The following is a 16,247-nucleotide window of genomic DNA, read 5'->3' as shown; positions in this document are numbered from 1 at the left end:
CACACACACACACACACAGCACGGCCCTGGTCAAGTTCAGAATTGGCCAGCTGGGAGGTCAGGGACTCACTCAGAACTGGGGTCTGGCATCTTGTGGTCTCAGCCTGAGCCGGGAGTGGTCTGCCAGATTCTAGTCCTCCCACCTCCCCAAGGAGGGCTTATCCCAGGCCACACATAATGCAGGTGGGGCTGTGGTGGGCAGTGTTCTCCGCTAGCCTCTGCAGACTGCGAGGGAGGCCTGGGTCACCAGAGAGAATAGGGATGGACTTGACCCACACACGCTTCAGTGCCAGTGGGGGTATGGGTAGTAAGGTTTGCAAGCAACCCCATTTCTACTCTCATAATTGATAGAACCTTCCTGATTGGAAGAACCAAAAGAACTTTGCCTGGGTGAGGCTGAGGTAGGAGTGTCAGCTCTAGTTGAGTCTTCCGGGTTGGCTCCCTCCCCCAGCCCTGGTGCACCCCGGGAGAAACAAAGACTGAAAGACTCAGGGGACTTGACGGGCACCCTTTCATGGGTCAGCAGAGGGCCCTGGGAGAAATGTTCAGAACCATTTTGCTTTTTCTGTGTGCTCTTTCCATGAGCTCCGGGGAGCACCAAGTCCCCAAGAAAGCTACTGTTCTCTCCAGCCTTCTCGCCCCACACTCTCCCATCCCCAACAAATTACCACAGCAAACTCCCCAGGAAGGGGCTTTTATATATTAAAAAAAAAAAAAAGTCTTTTATTGGGAAAAAAAAAAAAGAGTTTGTTTCTTAGTAATGGCATCATTGTGGGGAAGAGCAAAGGGGGCACGGGAATCAAATCCTCTTGGGGGAAGGCTCAAGCTGCCCAGAATCCCTCGTCCCTCCCCGCTTGGGGGAGTGGGGGCGGGGAGGGAAAGGGAAGAGGCAGGGCTGATAAAGCTGATGAGTAACAAAAGGCACTGGTGGGTTACATCTTGGGCCTGTGGGAGGAGGGGCCTGGGCCAGGGGCTCTCTGGCATTCAGGCCTGGCTGCTAGTCCTTTCCCTTCCCTTTCTTGGCTGTAAAACAAGAAATAAATACCGTGTTAGGAGCGTTCAGGTGACCCGGTAAAGATCCCCCTACACATCTGGGAGAAGAAAATTCTGCCCCCTAGTGGTTCTTAATCAACAGACCTGAAAGCCAGTGGGATAGGGCAGCCATTATGCTGCTGGGCCTTCCCCACACCCCCAACTTAAACTTTCACTGGGGATCAGACCACCTTCAAATTCCCAGTCCCAGGAGCCCTGGACAACCGCCTGGGCCTCTTCATCTGAGAGTGGGCAGATGCACCTCTGCCCTGCTGGCCTCTCTGGGCTGCTGGGAATCAGGAATGAGCTAAGGGATGGAGGAAGCCTGGACAGTGAAGCCCTTCCCATACTAGAAAGGGCAGTGTTGACCAAATGCTCCTTTTGGTTGGAGAGGTGACAAAGCCACGCCCTTCCTGGGCGATTTCCTGGATCCTAAGCCAGACGCTCCAACAGAACAGTGTGACTATTCTGACTGGGGCCAGAAGGATGTACTGTCTCCTGAGCACCTCTGTGGGCCAACCTCAGTAGGCACCCACCTAAGGTATCTCTACAGAAAGGGAAATGGAGTGCAGAGATGTCAATACATTACTCACCAGGGCCCAAACCCTCAGGCTTAACCATGCCCCTCACAGATGGGGGCAGACCCCTGCCACACCCCACCTCCCCTCACCCCTTGGGTGACCTTTGGCCTTGGCTTTGGTCTTGGGGGTGCAGGGCTTGGTCACACGGATGGTCTCCTGGCACTGGGCATTGTACCGCGCCTTCTTCAGGGTGCCCTGGCGTGCTTTGGTGCCTGAGCCTCCGTCACAGGACCCCCAGTTCTCAAACTTGTACTTGCAGTCAGCTGGCGGGAGAGTGCCCTGGGTCAGAGCTGGGCGGCCTGTGGCCTCCCTCCACAGGCCTACTCAGGTTTCATTGTGGCTGTGTCCCCCTTTCGTGCCCTCCGCCTGCGCCCCTCCTCACCTCCAAACTCCTTCTTCCAGTTGCACGGCACCCTGCATCGGACGCGCTGAGTCTGGGCCCCGCAGGTACCTTCGCGGAAGCCCGCGCCACAGTCCTTGCTGCTGGGGGTGCAGGGCCCCCAGGTCCACTCCGAGCACTCGCTCCCCGGGCTGCCCTTCTTCAGTTTGTCTAAAACGTACGGGGAACAGAGTTCAGGACCCGGGGCATGGAGAGACTCGTGGGGGAACCCTTCCTGGGTTCCGGACCTCGGAACCCAGGCGGCCGACTAGTCCTGAGGTTGCCGGCCTCACCTGACGGTCTCCAGCCCTCCTTCAATCCCCCAAGTCCCATATCACCTTTCTTTTTGGCCACCGCGGAGGTGAGCGCCAGCAGGGCGAGGAGGGTGAGGAGGAGGAAGCTTCGGTGCTGCATCCTGGGGGGAGAGCGCGGGTCAGAGTCCCCCGCCCGTCCCCCTTACCCACTGGGGGGCCGCGTGCGTGGACCAACCACCCCTTTCCCCATTTTCCAGGCCCAAAGGGTCAGGCTGCTCATGTGGCGGTGGCGGGAAGACTTGAGGGACCGGTCCCCCGTCGCTAGCCGGGGCGTGCAGCCAGGAGGCATCTCCCGGGGGTAGCGCTTAAAGCCCAGCACGTAGCTCGAACCCCCACCCGCCTCCAGCTCCCAGGTGGGCGGTGGCCCCTCCGAACACCGCGCACTCACTCGCTCGCTGCCCGCGCTGCTTGGCTCCCTCCCGTGCCGTGCCGGGCCCGTCCCGCTCCGGCCGCTGCGGCCCCTTTTGTCTCCAGAACCGGTCTGAGCCGGTCACATGGGCCCCCGCCCCCAGACCCCAGCGTCCCCGCCTCCGCTCCCGCCCCGCGCCCCCGGCGCCTCTGCTCCGGCTTCCCACCGCCAGTTCCCGAGTCCTCGCTTCGCTCCGCCGGAGTCTTCCGCTCTCAGACGCGGGCCATCCTGGCCCCCATCTTCCGAGCGCAGGGTCTCCTGGCCCCAGGCCCAGCTTTCCGCTCCCTCCCAGGGGCTGTCCCGGTTCCCCGAAGGACGCCAGCCTCCTTTGCCGGCGGCGGAGCCTTCGATGGAGACCAGGAAGGAGTACGGAGTCCTGATGTGTCACTGGGCCCGGCGCGGGGCCGTGTTCCAGCCGGTGTGCGGCTCCGTCCCCGAGCGCCCGGTTCCCTGTTACCCCGTCGAGGCCCCAGCGCCCACCTAGCCGCTGTAAAGGCGTGCCAGCCCCTCCTCGGAGCGCTTCACCAACTGTGCAGGGAGGTGCTTTGCTCAGTCTTGGGGAGCCTGGGACGGGAACCCCAGAGAAAGCGAATGGGTCGAAGGGCGCTGCGCCTTTCCGGGAGCACAGGTTTGCGGGGGCAGAGGGGGAGAGTTGGAGGAGCAGGAACCCGCAGACCTGGATTTGGTAAGACTTGGAGCTGCGAAGAGCGATCTAAGAAGTTCCAGACCCGGCCTCGGGGATGGCTGCAGATACCCACCCCTCTGACCCCGGGAGCTCCGGGATCACCTCACCCGATCCCCTAAAAAGCGAGAGCAGCTGAGACCTAGGCCACAGGGCAAACGGGCCCAAGAATCCAGGCCTCTCCCCCGCCCCACCTCTCTCACTTCCATTGTTACCATCCCTGAAGGAAGCGGGAAGCTGGAAGAACTTAGCTCCTCCCTTCGCCCCGACGAGCAAGGCGACCTGGCAGAGGTCAGGTCCGGGGCAGGCCCTGGGACCCCACCCCCTAACGAAGAAATAGAACCTCCGGAAAAGGGTCTGCGTTCATGCGTTCACGGTGTGCAGTTCCCCCTCCCGTAACCAAGCAGACCCAGCTGCTGCTTGAAGACCTCTCCCACAAAATAAGGAAAGCAGAAAGGAAAAAAATCCGCTTTACTGAGTCACACCCAGCTGTAAACATGTCACCGTGAAGCCCCACCCCAACCCCAGGCCACACAGTCTGCAATGAAATGACTGGGGAGGGTCAGTGGGGTAGGTGCCAAGCAGGGCAGCGGGCAGGTAAATGCAGCAGGCTCCGGGTTTCTGGGAGGAAGCCCTGGGGAGGGTGGGGTCAGGGCAGGAGAGGGGGCTGAGCTCTCAGGAGCCTCAAAGCAGGGGCCCTAAAGGACCAGGTGGCTTAGGGAAGGCTCCCTGATAGGGCTTCAAGCCCCTCTGCCCTCCCTCTCTGGCCCCTAAACTCCAGGGAGGGCATCCACTGCAGTGAGGGTGAGGCCCACTCTGCAGGGGCCTAGCCTCAGCCCCCCAAAGTCTTGCCCAGTCCAGTCCAGTCCAGTTTCCTGCTCCTGTGGGCCGCCAGGTCAGGCAGAGGCTCAGGGGGACAGGTGAGTGCTCCAGCTCCTCAGAGTCCAGCCCTAGGTCTGGGTAGCTCCTCAGGGGGCAGCACGGGGCTCCTTCCCTGTGGCATGGGTCCCCCCGTGGCTGTCCCACTGGAATGTGGCAGTGAGGTGGGCGAGGAGGGGGGTCATGCTCTGGCCGGTCCTGTCCCCCTTCCTCAGCATTGGCCTCCGCTACACCGCTGTCTCCTGGTCCTCCCGCTGAATCATCTGGTAGTGCTGCCGGTTCTCCAGGTAGGCGGCCAGCTCCGTGTCCTGAGCCTTTTCGGCCCGCTGCCGGGGAGTGTCGCCCTGGAGGGGGGAGGAGCTGCGATCAGGCCTCGGAGAGGGCAGGGGCTTCTCCTCCCTCTGGCTCCCTTTGGGGAAAGGAAGGCCTCCTTGGCCAGGCCAGCCCCACCCCTGCAGGCTCAGGTTTCTCAAGGTTGAGGAGGAGCTGCAAACCCCGAGGTGGACCTTCCCATCTCCCTTCTCACTAGGGCGGCAAGTTGGTTAGAGTTGGTGTCCCGCCCCTCCCCCCCAATGGGCTCACCTGCTGGTCTGTCTTCATGAGCGAGGCCCCAGCCTCCACGATGTAGTGGCAGATGGTGCGCTGGCCCAGGGCTGCCGCCTGGTGCAGACAGGTCTCGCCACTGGGGGCACAGGAGCTGGCTGTGAACCCCCCCCAGTCCTCTGGGCCCTCCCTCTGTCTCCCAAGGGCCATCAGAAAGGGCAGGGAGTTCAGGGCTCTGTGGCAAGGGGGGTGGCCCAGAGGGTGACAGATGCGGCCTGGAAGGGTTTATGGGCTCCCTCTGGACTAAATAGGAGGGGCTGGATGAAGACAGGGTGGTCTTCAGGGTGATCAGAGTCCTGCACTGCCCAAATACTCACTTTTCCTCTACAGCATCAAGGATCTCTGCGGGGGCTGGAGGAGAGGGGAGAGGAAGGTCAGAGCGGCCTGCCAGTCTCTCCTCCCATCTTGGCGGGGCCCAGGGGCCTCAGCACAGCTTACCGTGGTCCAGCAGGTAGCGGACCACTTCCTTGCTGCCGGTGCTGACTGCGTGGTGCAGGAGCGTGCGACTCCGATCGTCCCGGTGCATGAGGTCACCCCCGGCTTGGTGCAGCTCCTGGAGCTGAGGGTAGGAGGCAGAGCAGGGCTGGGGCTCCTGTGGGCCACCCTCTTTCCAGTCACAGAAATGCTCCCAAACTCACATACAGGCCACAGGCCTCACTTGCGTGCCCACACACACATCACTCCCTAGGAGCCACTGGTGGTCTTTCTGGAGGGTCAGGGGAGAGAAAATTGGCTTCTCTCACCCCAGGTTCCCATGGACTCTCCAGGAGCACTGACAACCAGGCCCTGCGGCCTGCAGGTCCTCTAAGACTCGCTCCTTTCTGAGCACCAGGGACAGGGAGCCTGAGCTAGGAAGCTGCTATGAAGGGACACTGGTTGTGAACTGGGCAGGGACAGGGGCAAAGCAGAATAGGCCAATCACCGTGGAGACCTGCTGAGGGCAGGACCACGACAGATGACTGCCTGAAGGTCAGCTCTTGGCCACCCAGAGGCCCCACTCCCCAGTGCCTGAGGGGGCTGCCAAGGGCAAGAAGCTGGAGCCCGGGCACCAGTACCTTACAGAAGTCGTTCCTCTTGGCAGCCTCAACCAGCTCTTCACCTGCAGGAACACCTGCCTGTTAACACTCTGGGGCTGGAGGCCTGGGCTCATGTTGGTGTGTGAACATACATGTGATGTGCAGAGAAGGGGGCCTGCGGGGCGGATGTGCTAAGGGCTGGGCTCGTGGTGAATGTGACCACGTGGACCTCAACAGTTCTGTCTGTGTCAGGCTGTGTATGGGCCCACCTGCCCCACCAACCTCACTCCTAAGACCAGGGAGAAAGGAGGGGCCCTGCAGGGAGCGGCCTCACCTTTAGGGGGTACGGCATCCCCTGGCAGTGACCTACAAACAGAGCAGGATGAGACGTCACATGGCTACAGCACCGGCCCAGCTTGTCGCCCTCCCCTGCCCCAAACAGGGGCACCCTTCATTCTTTGAACAGTTTATTGAGTGCCTCCTACGTAACAAGTGCTGCTGCTCCAGGCACTGGCGATACAGCAGTGAACATGGCGGATGGAGAACTGGCTCTCAAGGAGCTTACATTCTAGCCAGGCAGGCAAATACACAAATAAATAAAGTGTTTTAAGAGCAGGAAGTGCTATGAAGAATACAAGATGGGGTAGTGTAATTGAACAGCAACTCCAGGTGGGGTTCCTGGTAAGACTCCTCTGGGGAGTGAGTGGAGGGGCCAGCTCTGTGAAGAACGGGGAAGTGCCTGAGGCAGCAAGGACAAGTCCAGAGGTAGGCGAACAGGCCTCAGAGAACTGAGGTGAGTGGGGCTGGACTTGGGTGGTGATGGAAGGGCGAGGCCAGGCTGAGGCTGCATATGATGAAAGGAGCAGGTACACAGGGAGGGGACATGACCACAGGGGGCTGGGAGAAGGTTCTAGGCTGGAGAATGATCTGGAGGCCAGGGGCATGGTGGCTTAGCTGGGTTGTGGTCAGATGCTGGGAGACAGCTGACAGGACTTGCTGAAGGGTCAGCGTGGGAGCTCAGGTCCTTGGCCAGGTGGAGTTGGCTACCAATGCGTTGGCCGGGGGAGTCAGTGGGGACTGTGCAGGCAGCGAGCTGGCTGTGCGGCTGGCACTCAGGGACGTGGCTGGGCCTGAGGGCAGGGCTTCAGGAGCGGCCGGCTTATAGGTGGGACTTACAGCCAGGGCACTGGGGGAGCCTTGGGACTCACCGGGGTGTGGGTGAGCAGGGGGAAGTGGGGAGAGGGGACGTGGGGGTTGGGAGGTCAGGCCGGGCTGATGCCCCCAGCAGCTCTGGGTCCAGGATATAAATCTCGTCCTGTGCGATCTCAGTCACATAGTTGAGGTGTTCCTGTGGGTAGGGAGGCCAGGGCCAAGGGTAAGGGCTGAGGTTCATAGCCTTCCAGGGTGGCGGATGGTGGGGTGAGGGGGCCATGAGGCCAGAAGACCTGGGGAAGCCTCGCCACGGATATAAACGTTGATGAAACTGCCAGGCGAGGGCCCTGCTAGGCCCTGTTCCCCTCACCCCCCCGTCACCTCTCCTTTCCCACCACTCAAAGCCCAGCCTGTGTATTGGGCCCACCAGCTTGCCAGCCCCTTCCCATTGCTAAGCCTTTGCCTAGGCGACCTGGCCCTGGCCAAAAGCGCCTTTTCTTCTGTGTCTCTCTGGATAGCACCTGTTCTTCAAGGCCACCCCCTCCACCCCCCGCAAGCCTTTTCTGGGTACACTGGCTCACTTTTCCTGTTGGTATCACCCCTGCGTACCCCAGCCCGGAGGGCAGGGCCATGCCCTATCCATGGACTGGACAATGTGAGTGCACTATGGAGTATGAGGACAGGGTGGGCCCATCTGTGGGGGTCAGGCTAACAGGAGAGGTGATGCCGGGTGCCCTGGAACCAGCTGTGGCTGGAGCAGGACAGCAGTGCTCACCTGGGCCCGGTCGATCCTGTAGAAACGGCTGGCAGTGGTGGCTATGGGGGACACAGTGAGTTGGCTGAGAATGCAGAAGGCCCTTGTCCAGGCCCAGGTCTTCTGCTGCCCCAACCCAGGACTACCCAGGGAGGGGGCAGGACATAGCCCAGGACTGCCAGGATCTGGCCTTCAGAGCCACTCACCATCCAGGAAGCACCACTTGGGGGACAGTTTCTGGTATGTCAGGGACTTGGCTCCAGCACCTTCTGGCTCCTGTTGAAAGAACAACGGCCAGGGCTGGGTAAGAACAGAACCTGGAGCAGGTGAGAGCAGCACAGGGCAGGCCCCTGTCCCCCACCCCTCACCTGCTGGAGCCTCTCGATGTGGGCGCGGCAGAGCTCCAGGTCGCTGTCTCCTGGGACCACCACAGTGCCCACTGGCACGGCTGGAGGACAGAGCAGGCAGTCAGCAGCTGGCTGCACCCCACTGCCCTGCCCTCAGAGGACTCAGCGGCTCCTCAATGCTCCCCCCAGCCCTGATGGTCACTCACAGGCCTCCTTGAGCTGCTCCTTGTCATAATGCAGGGCCTCATAGTCATGCATGCTGACCCTGCTCACCTGGATCTGCAGCTGCTCAGGCACTGGCTGCTGGCTGAGGGCAGGGCAGCAAGAGGGGACTCGGCAAGGGCTCAGCTCAAGCACCAAACCAAGTGTCCCCTCCCAGCTGCCCTGGGGCACAGGGACTGTTAGCCCCCTTTCCAGCTGGGGAAACCAAGGCTCAGGGAGGGGCAGAGTCTGGCCTCTGGCCCAGGGCACATGGAGGCTGCAGGGGGCACGTACTCGCTGTGCAGGGGGGTGGCGCTGCGTCGCTTGACCTTCTGCACCATGGTGGCCTGGTTGCGCAGGGCAATGTGAATGCGCGAGGCAGTCAGCTTGCAGGGCTCACCGTCCACCTGCACCGGGATGGCCTTGGACGTGGTGAGCACCACCTCACGGCACTGCGTCAGCCGCTCGCCATGCCCGCCCACCTGCAGCGCTGCCTGTGGGCACAGAAGGATGGGGTCAGGGGCCAGGACGGGGTGCTGGGACCTCAAGCCCTGCTCCTGCCAGGGACACTCTGGCCAGAGAACTGAGGGTGACCCCGATGGAAAGCGGAGGGAGGATGAGACCCAAACAAGAAGGGGAGGTGAGGGAAAGATCCAGACACAAGCAATGAGGGTGATTCTCCACAGTCAGAGGGCGTTGATGAAAGTAACCTCCCAGACGCAGAGCTTGAGAGACACTCAAGTCAGAGGGAGGAGGAGACCGTGAGCCTCCAGTCAGAGAAGGGAAGCTTGGGGAGCCCCGCTTCCATCCCGGAACCATGCTTGTGAGCACTGTAGGCCCAGGGCCAGGTACAAAGTAGAAGTGGGGTCCCAGGCAGGCCCCATGTGGGCCCACTCACCAGGGACGTCATGGTGAAGCCGATGACCTCGAGGTAACCGTCATCGTGCCGCTGGGGCTCAAAGTCGTGGTGCTCCCCAGGGTGGCCCCAGGGCATGGTGCCTGCGCAGTACCTGAAGGGAAGGCAACAGGACGGTCTTCAGAGGACAGTCTTGCAGGATGGAGACAGCTGGGCCCACACAGAGCCCCCCCTTCCTCACCTGGGGATGTTCAGGAAAACAATGCACTGGGGTTTCAGGTCCTGAATCTTGGGGGTCAGGTCAGTTCCGTCACACTAGAGGCAGGAATGGGGGAGGGTGTTGGGGGTACACATGAGGTGCCAAGGCAGCTTCCCTCCCAGCTGGGCCTGCCACTCTGCCTGCCGGCTTGGCCCACTCACCACCACGCGGATGTGCTTGGCCAAGTCCTTGGAGCTGCCTGTGAGGAAGTCGGAGAAGGCTGTCTGTGGGAGACAGAGGCGTCACCATCTGGGGACAGGGACCTTCCCTTACCATTGCCTGACAGGGGTCCTGTGGCCTGGCAGACACAGGTGGGCTGGGGAAATGGGTGGCAGACTAGGCGGGCGTGGGAAGGGGGTGTTGCTGGGCTGGCAGACTCCAGGCTCACCCCGGCATAGAACATCTTATTCCGAAAGCGGCTGTTGAATTTCTCTGGGTTGGCCTCTGGGTGGCAACAAGAAATGGGAGACAGTCAGTCACTCCAGGCCTGCTGGGGCTTCCCAGGCTGGGAACGAACGCCTTCTACTGGTGGGGGTAAGGTCTGACCCTACTGCGTCCCTCCCTTCCCGGCCTCCCAAAACCTCAGCAAGAGCTTGCCAACCTCGAGACTCGTGAAACTCCAGGGTGACATGGGCATCAAAGCCCAGGCTGAAGTAGTTGTTGAAGACGTCCAGCGGTAGCTGGAAAAACATCAAGGGACCAGCATGAGGGCTGGGCCTCACCGACAGCTCCCCATGCAGGCCCAGGGGCTCGGTGCTTGCTCAGGCCACGCGTGTTCAGAGGCCTTTCCCACACAGTTACAGAGAGCCCCCAGAAAGCCCTTCCCCAGCCTGCCTGGCCCCTCAGGCTCTGGCCTCTTGGCTCCTGCAAGTGTCCCGTACACAAGAGCGCCCCCACCCTGCTGGCACTCTTTTCCCCAGCGTTCCTGCCCCCACGATGCTTCCTCCCTGATGTGCCATATTCTGTAGGAGCTCCATAAGTAGGGACTTTGTCTTGTTCACGCTGGCAGGTGCCTGGCAGGTAGCAGGTATTCAGTAAATATTTGCCGAGCAGCTGAATAACTACTATCTTGTCAGGTGAGTACCATTATCCCCATTGTATAGATGAAGCAGCCGAAGATTGGAGAGATGAAGAGACTCGCCCAAGACCCCAGAATCAGCAAGTGTGAAAGTGGGGCCCAGCCCAGGTCTCCTGGGAATGCCAGACGCTGAGGTATGGGGAGGCACCCCTGACACCCACAGCCCCGGCCCTGGCTGACCTACCCGGTCAGTAGCGCCTTCGTCACGCTCCTCAGGCCCTGCCTCAGGGTTGGGCTCTGCGTGGAGGTCCCAGCGGTCTAGCTGCACCACGTTCCCCTCCTCCACATGGGACAGGATCTTAGACACGGGCTCATCTGTGTAGCCCTGGTGGAAGGAAGCAGGAATTGAGCCCCTCCCCGCCACAGAGCCCACCCCAGCGGCCCCACCTCCGGAGGGCTCTTACCCCGCCCCAGTTGAGGGTACGGGCCAAGTCGTTGCCAGTGCCCAGGGGCAGGATGGCAACAGGTGGCGACGGTTTTAAGCGCAGTTGGTCCAGGGTGGAGAGGATCCAGCCGACCTGGACAGGGCAGGGCAGAAGACGCCAGGTCAGGCCAACCAGGCCCAGGTTCAGGCCCAGGTCCCAGCTGGGGAGGGTGGGAGAGCTCACCGTGCCATCACCCCCGCACGCCAGGATCCGCAGGTTGTGCACTTTGCGGTACATCTCCAGCCTGGGGCCGGAAGATAGGAACCAGGTCAGGGTATGTGGGACGGACCCTGAGCGCCAAGCAAGGCTTCAACACTCTCCCCACAGACCCTTGGCCGCTACTTACGCCTCCTTGGGCCCTCCCTGGCTCAGGTCAAAAACTTGTCGGGGGTTGAGATACCAGAGGAAGGACTGGATGATTTTAGCGCCCTGTGAGGGACAGGGAAGAGGCAGTCAGGGGTGGCAGGCAGAGCGGGGAGAAGCACAGGGAGAAGGCTGTGGCTGTGGAACTAGGCCCAATAGGGGCAAGGGGCAGAGACAGGGTTAGATTTTTCTCAGGCTGCTGGGGAAGAGGGATGGGGCAGAAGCCTGAAAGTGAACCTGGGAATAGTTGGGGCAGAGGTGGGGTGGGAGAGCCTGACCCCCAGGCCTCCCCTCAGGCTCTTTGTGGAGCAGGGAGGCTACACGTACCTGGTTGCCCCCACTCTTGGGGTTCACAAACACCAGCAGGGGCTTCATGAGGGGGGATGGGGTGGGCCTGATGATGAAGGGTCTCCAGCGGCCCTCCTAGGAGACACAGAATCCCTAAGGCTCCTTCCTGTCCTGGAGGACCCTACCCCATGCTCAGCAGTGCCCCTGGGTGCCCCTCATGTGCCACCTCTGGGTCAGACCTTATGGTGGGCCTGACCATAGCGAGGCAAGTTGAATCTGACCTCCCACCCTTCCTCAGGGCCCCAGAGCCCAAAGTGACCCACCAAAGGCTGAGCCAGCAGCAGCCGCCCAGGGGTTCTTCCAAGAAACAGGCCCCTCTCTCCTGTCCCCTCCAGCTGCCCACCCGGCCCCAGGTCTAACCTCGGGCCCTTTCTTGCTGGATTTCCTCTTGAAGGATGCTCTCTTTTTCTTCTTGCTTGCCTTGAGGGTGTTCTGCCAGGGAAGCAGGGGGTCAGTGACAAGGTGGGTGGGATGGGGTGGCTGGCAGGCCCCAAGTGGGTAGGGGGTGTCAGGGTGCAGGCAGGACTCACCTGGGGCCTGCGGGCACGGAGGATCCAGGTGGGCGGGATGACCACAGCGGCGTGGACCCCCAGGGAGCACGGTTCCTCGATCTGCTGCAGCATGAAGCAGGATACCTTGCTGTGGTACTGGAGGGGAGGGGAGGTTGTGGCTGAGCTGGGCCGAGCTGTGCCCTGGGACCCCAGCCCTGGGCAGCACGGGAGACAGCCTGTGGGGGCAGGGCGAGCACCACTCACTGCTTGCTTGCACCAGGAGCAACTGATGGCCACAATCTCTTTGCTGTGGAAGGTGAACTTCTGCTGGAAGCCCTAGGGTAGACAGGGTGGTTGGGGCACCAGGGGCCAGGCCCAGAGCAGTACACCCAGCCCCTCTTCTGTTGCCAGCCTCTCTCCACCCAGGGAAATTGGGCACATTAAAAAAAAAAAATCTATAAAATAAGCCCCTAGAGCAGGGAGGCTTAGCCAGGGGCTTGTGACTCTGAAGTTAAAGTTAATTGCAAAGTGCTGGGTGTGTACTTGCTGGAGAATGGCCACTGCTAACTCCCTCGTGACTCAGGTCCCCTCCTTCCTGACCCAAGGCCAAGCCAGGCCCCCTGCAGTCTCTCTCTCAAAGTTCTTTGTGCTTCTTTTTTTTTTTTTTTTAAGCTGAGCCATCCTGCCACCTGTTGGCAGCTTAGCGGCTGCTCAGCTCGGGCTGGACTCGAACCGCTGTTGCTCAGAGCTCAAACTCTTGAGCGAGCTCTTAACCAACTGAGCCGCTCGGCCGGCCCTTGTGCTTCTTTATAGCACCCATCATGGTCATTCCCTTGTGCGTTCCACAAACATTTATCGAGGGCCCAGGCCCTACGTGTCAGACACTGTCTAAGCACTGAGAGCCACTGGAGGAAAGGGGACACGGGTCTCTAGACCCTTTAGAGCCTCTGCTTACTGAGGGAGACAGACAAGAAGCAAACAACGAATGAGTGAACAAAACCACTGTGGCCCGTACTCGGGAAGACTGCTGTGGTCTGTCTTCAAGCCATACCCTCCTCCAGGAGGGCAGGCACCCACTGCTCAGCTCAGTGCTTGGCACCCAACGGGCACTCAACAAGGACTGCTGAGATAATGACTGAGCAAGTCTGCACGATTCTCAGGGGGTTCGCTCATGACCTCAAAGCACTCAGGACACGCCGCACTAGAAGAAACCTTCCTCTGTGCTGTCCTGCTTAGCCCAGAGACCGAGATGTTTCGGAACTGACTGGGCACTGCAGCTAGGCTGAGTGAGTCCTGGGACTTGGCATTCTGGGGACACAGTGATGGTCAGGCCACACTGGACACACAGTATAGGCCTCAGGGGCCGCAGGGCTCAGGTCCAGTGGGCAGCAAGCCGGTCGGCCGGTTTCCTGGGCCACTCACCTTCCCACAGTGCCGACACTTGCCATCTTGGCGTCGCCTGTGTACCCAGTGATGCCGCACAAAGGTTGGCTGGTGGAGGAGGAGAGAAGTATCATTGGAGTGAGGGGTGGAGGGAACAAGCCCCGACCGTGGCCTGCACCCCTCCATATGTCAGTGATGAAGGTGGGGGGCTGCAGGAAGGTCTCTGAGGTCCTGTGTGTGAGGCAAAGGAGTGAAGACTTGTCTTTGTGGCCTGGAGCAGAGCTAAGTCTCCAAGGAGGAACAGAGAGCGCTAGGAGGCACAGGGGGGCATGGGGTGCCTCACCCCGTCTGCAGGCAGGGCCAGCCAGGCCTTCCCCTTTGAGACCTTCTGAGCCTCATCCCTTGCACCTCCCTGGGCCCCAGAGAAGCCTACAAGGAGCTAAGCCCTCTGGTGGCAGTTGGGGGACACTGCAGAGAGGTCCACTTGGGGTCTCCTTGCCCCTAAACTACCTTGGGCACTTACCTCACGGACGTTCCTGGAGCCTGATTCACGGAAGGACGGCTTACAGCGGAAATTTATCTATGAAAGATTGCAGTGACCACAAAATGTCAGAACCTCCCTTTGGGGTCAAGCATATGGCCAACCCCTGCAGGAAAGGGTCACTCGGAGTCATCCTCACAAGGTAGGGAGAGATGACAGGCCTTAGGACATGATAGGCCTCCTCTCAGAAGCCCTCCTGTACTCCTCTCCACTAGCCAGAAGAAAGCTTTCCTTTCTCTGCCCAGTATTTTGGGATTGAGGAGAGACTGGGAGTTTACTGTCCATCTCCCTTACCAGGACGGCGCCATGGTTTCCTTCTCTTATATTTTCCTCCACCCCCAACACTCCCAGCCTCAGCACCTGCAGGCACCCCGCTCCTTGCCTGCAGACTTATGCTGGCTGGTCCCTGGAGACCTCTAGCTAATTTGTGGAACCCTGGTTTGATTTTCACTTTACAGGATGGTGATGGGTCTACAATGCTTGGGGCTGCATTTGTTTCTCTTTTCCTAACTGTCCCTTTCAGTCTTAGCAAAGTCATAGGAAGCCTTATTCTACGCATCAGGCGCCAGGTAGCCGTGTGCATGCCATTGTATGCTAGTCTAAGTTTCTTCTACCTGGGGAGCCCTGACTGGCTATGGCAGACGTCCCACCCTCTGCCTGGACACTCCTACCCAGCATTGCTGCTACCTCCCTCTGGAAGCACGGGGCCCAAACATGCCCCCAGACACACCATGGACAATGGACTTCGAGGAAAGGTCTCCATGTAGCAGTGTGTGGGGGACACAGCCTGGCTTTGGGGCTACACAGAACTGAGCCGGCCACAGCTGAGTTAGGAAGGTTCAGCAAGGCAGTGCCCCCTTCTAAGTGTTAGATTAGATACTGATAAAATGGTGTCACAGGACCATTCACTAATTCATCCTGTTGACTAACTGTCAAGGCACCCCACTCTGTGCCAGGCTTGTTCCGGACAGTGGGGATATAGCAGCTACTAAAGGGAGGGGGAGCCAGGATTCAAATGCAGGCATTTCGGCTCCAGGGTCCTTGGCTCTTCACCCCACAGACACTGGGGTATCCCGGCAGGCGATGCTTGTGTAACATGACTATGCGTGTGCAGACACACGTCTAAGAGGGCTTTAGCACCTGAAGGGGAGGGGCAGGAAAGGCTGCGCCACACTCACCTTCTCCAGCTGTTCAATGCAGGGGGTGTGCACCACGATCTTGCAGGCTGCACACTTTCTCCGGGACACTGACTTCTGCTGTAGGAAAGAGAAGGCCCCTCAGGCACCAGGTAACTCTATCCCGGATGCTGCTCCAGGGCAGGCAGAGAAATCCTTGCATCTGCCCCAGCACAGCTGCCCTCCTTGTGCACCAGGAACCCCCACTATTGGCTCCTGGCATCAGGACACAGCTCCCATTCCTCTCCCCATCCTAGGGCAGCAGCAGGGGCGCTCAGGTGAGAGCCTTATTCCCACCTTCCCCTGGAAAGGCTACATACAGCCCGCCAGCCAGCAGGGGTCGGCCTACAGGTTCCTAGACCCGGATCCACCACCAGGGGGCGGCATGCAGCACACGCTCACTCACCAGCATCTTAGCTACACAGTACTGCTCCCCAACATAGCAGAAGTCCCCCGACACGTTGGTCTCGAACCAGATATGCTCTCCATACGTCGCGGACTCCTAGACCGTGGGATGAACATGCTTAATGCACACATGCCATCCAGCTCACCAGTCAGCCCCTGCCCTGACCCATCAACCCTCTCTCCCCCAAGATAAACTTGTTCCAGCCACCGCTATCTACTTGACTCTCTCCTGTTTTCCCCATTGTCCCTACTATTGAAGACCTGGCTCAACCATGGCCACCCCGGGAGGTCTGCCCTGACCCCACAGGCCCATGGGCTCCTCTCGCATCTGCCCACAGTACCTCCACCCCCAAATGCTGCTGTGGCCCAGAGCCCAGCAGGTGCTGATGGCCATGTGCCCCTCAGCACCCAGCCACTCACACTCCAGTCCACAGTGCTCCGGATATGCCGCTCTGGCTCGCTGCACGGAGCCCCGGGAGCCGGCGGGGGTGGTGCCAGGTGCTGGAGGCCCGACTTGGTGATGGCTTTCCTGCAGGAAAGGAGACAGCTGAGGCCAGCTGAGCACCTGGAAGCT

General features: G+C 60.4%; 2 protein-coding genes across 11 annotated transcripts in view; both read right to left on the bottom strand.

The window, feature by feature from the left end:
- Positions 1-8: 8 nt before the first annotated feature.
- On the bottom strand, positions 9-3,759 carry MDK (midkine). Of its 3 annotated transcripts, none has more exons than XM_019656459.1 (5): positions 2,882-3,759; positions 2,331-2,407; positions 1,996-2,163; positions 1,703-1,876; positions 9-1,023 (listed from the first exon to the last, which is right to left on the bottom strand). In XM_019656459.1, the coding sequence occupies exons 2-5, from the start codon at positions 2,404-2,406 to the stop codon at positions 998-1,000; spliced, it is 444 nt and encodes a 147-aa protein (XP_019512004.1). In that variant the 5' UTR covers position 2,407; positions 2,882-3,759; the 3' UTR covers positions 9-997. The 3 variants fall into 3 exon arrangements, with proteins under 3 accessions (XP_019512004.1, XP_019512003.1, XP_019512005.1); XM_019656458.1 differs by lacking the exon at positions 2,882-3,759 and adding an exon at positions 2,695-2,797; XM_019656460.1 differs by lacking the exon at positions 2,882-3,759 and adding an exon at positions 2,695-2,797 and having other exon boundaries at positions 1,715-1,876.
- Positions 3,760-3,853: 94 nt separating this feature from the next.
- DGKZ (diacylglycerol kinase zeta) overlaps positions 3,854-16,247 on the bottom strand; it is a 41,568-nt gene continuing 29,174 nt past the window's right edge. For 4 of the 8 annotated variants that reach the window (XM_019656452.1, XM_019656456.1, XM_019656449.1 and 1 more), the window contains 30 exons: positions 16,094-16,202; positions 15,675-15,770; positions 15,272-15,349; positions 14,076-14,132; positions 13,592-13,660; positions 12,434-12,505; positions 12,209-12,325; positions 12,039-12,110; positions 11,658-11,753; positions 11,314-11,396; positions 11,151-11,211; positions 10,947-11,060; positions 10,727-10,867; positions 10,066-10,144; positions 9,853-9,908; positions 9,626-9,688; positions 9,447-9,520; positions 9,248-9,359; positions 8,644-8,843; positions 8,355-8,455; positions 8,170-8,249; positions 8,008-8,077; positions 7,823-7,863; positions 7,104-7,243; positions 6,230-6,261; positions 5,935-5,978; positions 5,318-5,438; positions 5,197-5,230; positions 4,859-4,958; positions 4,417-4,620 (listed from right to left, as the gene is read on the bottom strand). In XM_019656452.1, the coding sequence (XP_019511997.1) occupies positions 4,504-4,620; positions 4,859-4,958; positions 5,197-5,230; positions 5,318-5,438; positions 5,935-5,978; positions 6,230-6,261; positions 7,104-7,243; positions 7,823-7,863; positions 8,008-8,077; positions 8,170-8,249; positions 8,355-8,455; positions 8,644-8,843; positions 9,248-9,359; positions 9,447-9,520; positions 9,626-9,688; positions 9,853-9,908; positions 10,066-10,144; positions 10,727-10,867; positions 10,947-11,060; positions 11,151-11,211; positions 11,314-11,396; positions 11,658-11,753; positions 12,039-12,110; positions 12,209-12,325; positions 12,434-12,505; positions 13,592-13,660; positions 14,076-14,132; positions 15,272-15,349; positions 15,675-15,770; positions 16,094-16,202 (2,629 nt within the window). In that variant the 3' untranslated portion in view covers positions 4,417-4,503. Of the gene's footprint in view, positions 4,621-4,858; positions 4,959-5,196; positions 5,231-5,317; positions 5,439-5,934; positions 5,979-6,229; positions 6,262-7,103; positions 7,244-7,822; positions 7,864-8,007; positions 8,078-8,169; positions 8,250-8,354; positions 8,456-8,643; positions 8,844-9,247; positions 9,360-9,446; positions 9,521-9,625; positions 9,689-9,852; positions 9,909-10,065; positions 10,145-10,726; positions 10,868-10,946; positions 11,061-11,150; positions 11,212-11,313; positions 11,397-11,657; positions 11,754-12,038; positions 12,111-12,208; positions 12,326-12,433; positions 12,506-13,591; positions 13,661-14,075; positions 14,133-15,271; positions 15,350-15,674; positions 15,771-16,093; positions 16,203-16,247 lie in introns of all 8 variants that reach the window. The other 4 variants (XM_019656455.1, XM_019656450.1, XM_019656453.1 and 1 more) reach the window with 3 other exon arrangements.

Source organism: Hipposideros armiger, unplaced genomic scaffold, assembly GCF_001890085.2.
Source record: "Hipposideros armiger isolate ML-2016 unplaced genomic scaffold, ASM189008v1 scaffold_258, whole genome shotgun sequence".
Lineage (NCBI taxonomy): Eukaryota > Metazoa > Chordata > Mammalia > Chiroptera > Hipposideridae > Hipposideros > Hipposideros armiger.
The sequence above is the reverse complement of the archived record's forward strand: the minus strand, read 5'-3'. Positions and strand labels throughout refer to the sequence as shown.

Excerpts from the sequence above, each read along its gene's own strand:
- MDK (XM_019656459.1), bottom strand. The coding sequence starts at position 2,406 with ATGCAGCACCGAAGCTTCCTCCTCCTCACCCTCCTCGCCCTGCTGGCG. Across the intron at positions 2,164-2,330 it reads CGCGGTGGCCAAAAAGAAAG|ACAAACTGAAGAAGGGCAGC; the intron begins GTGATATGGGAC and ends CGTACGTTTTAG. Across the intron at positions 1,877-1,995 it reads CTGGAAGAAGGAGTTTGGAG|CTGACTGCAAGTACAAGTTT; the intron begins GTGAGGAGGGGC and ends CTCTCCCGCCAG.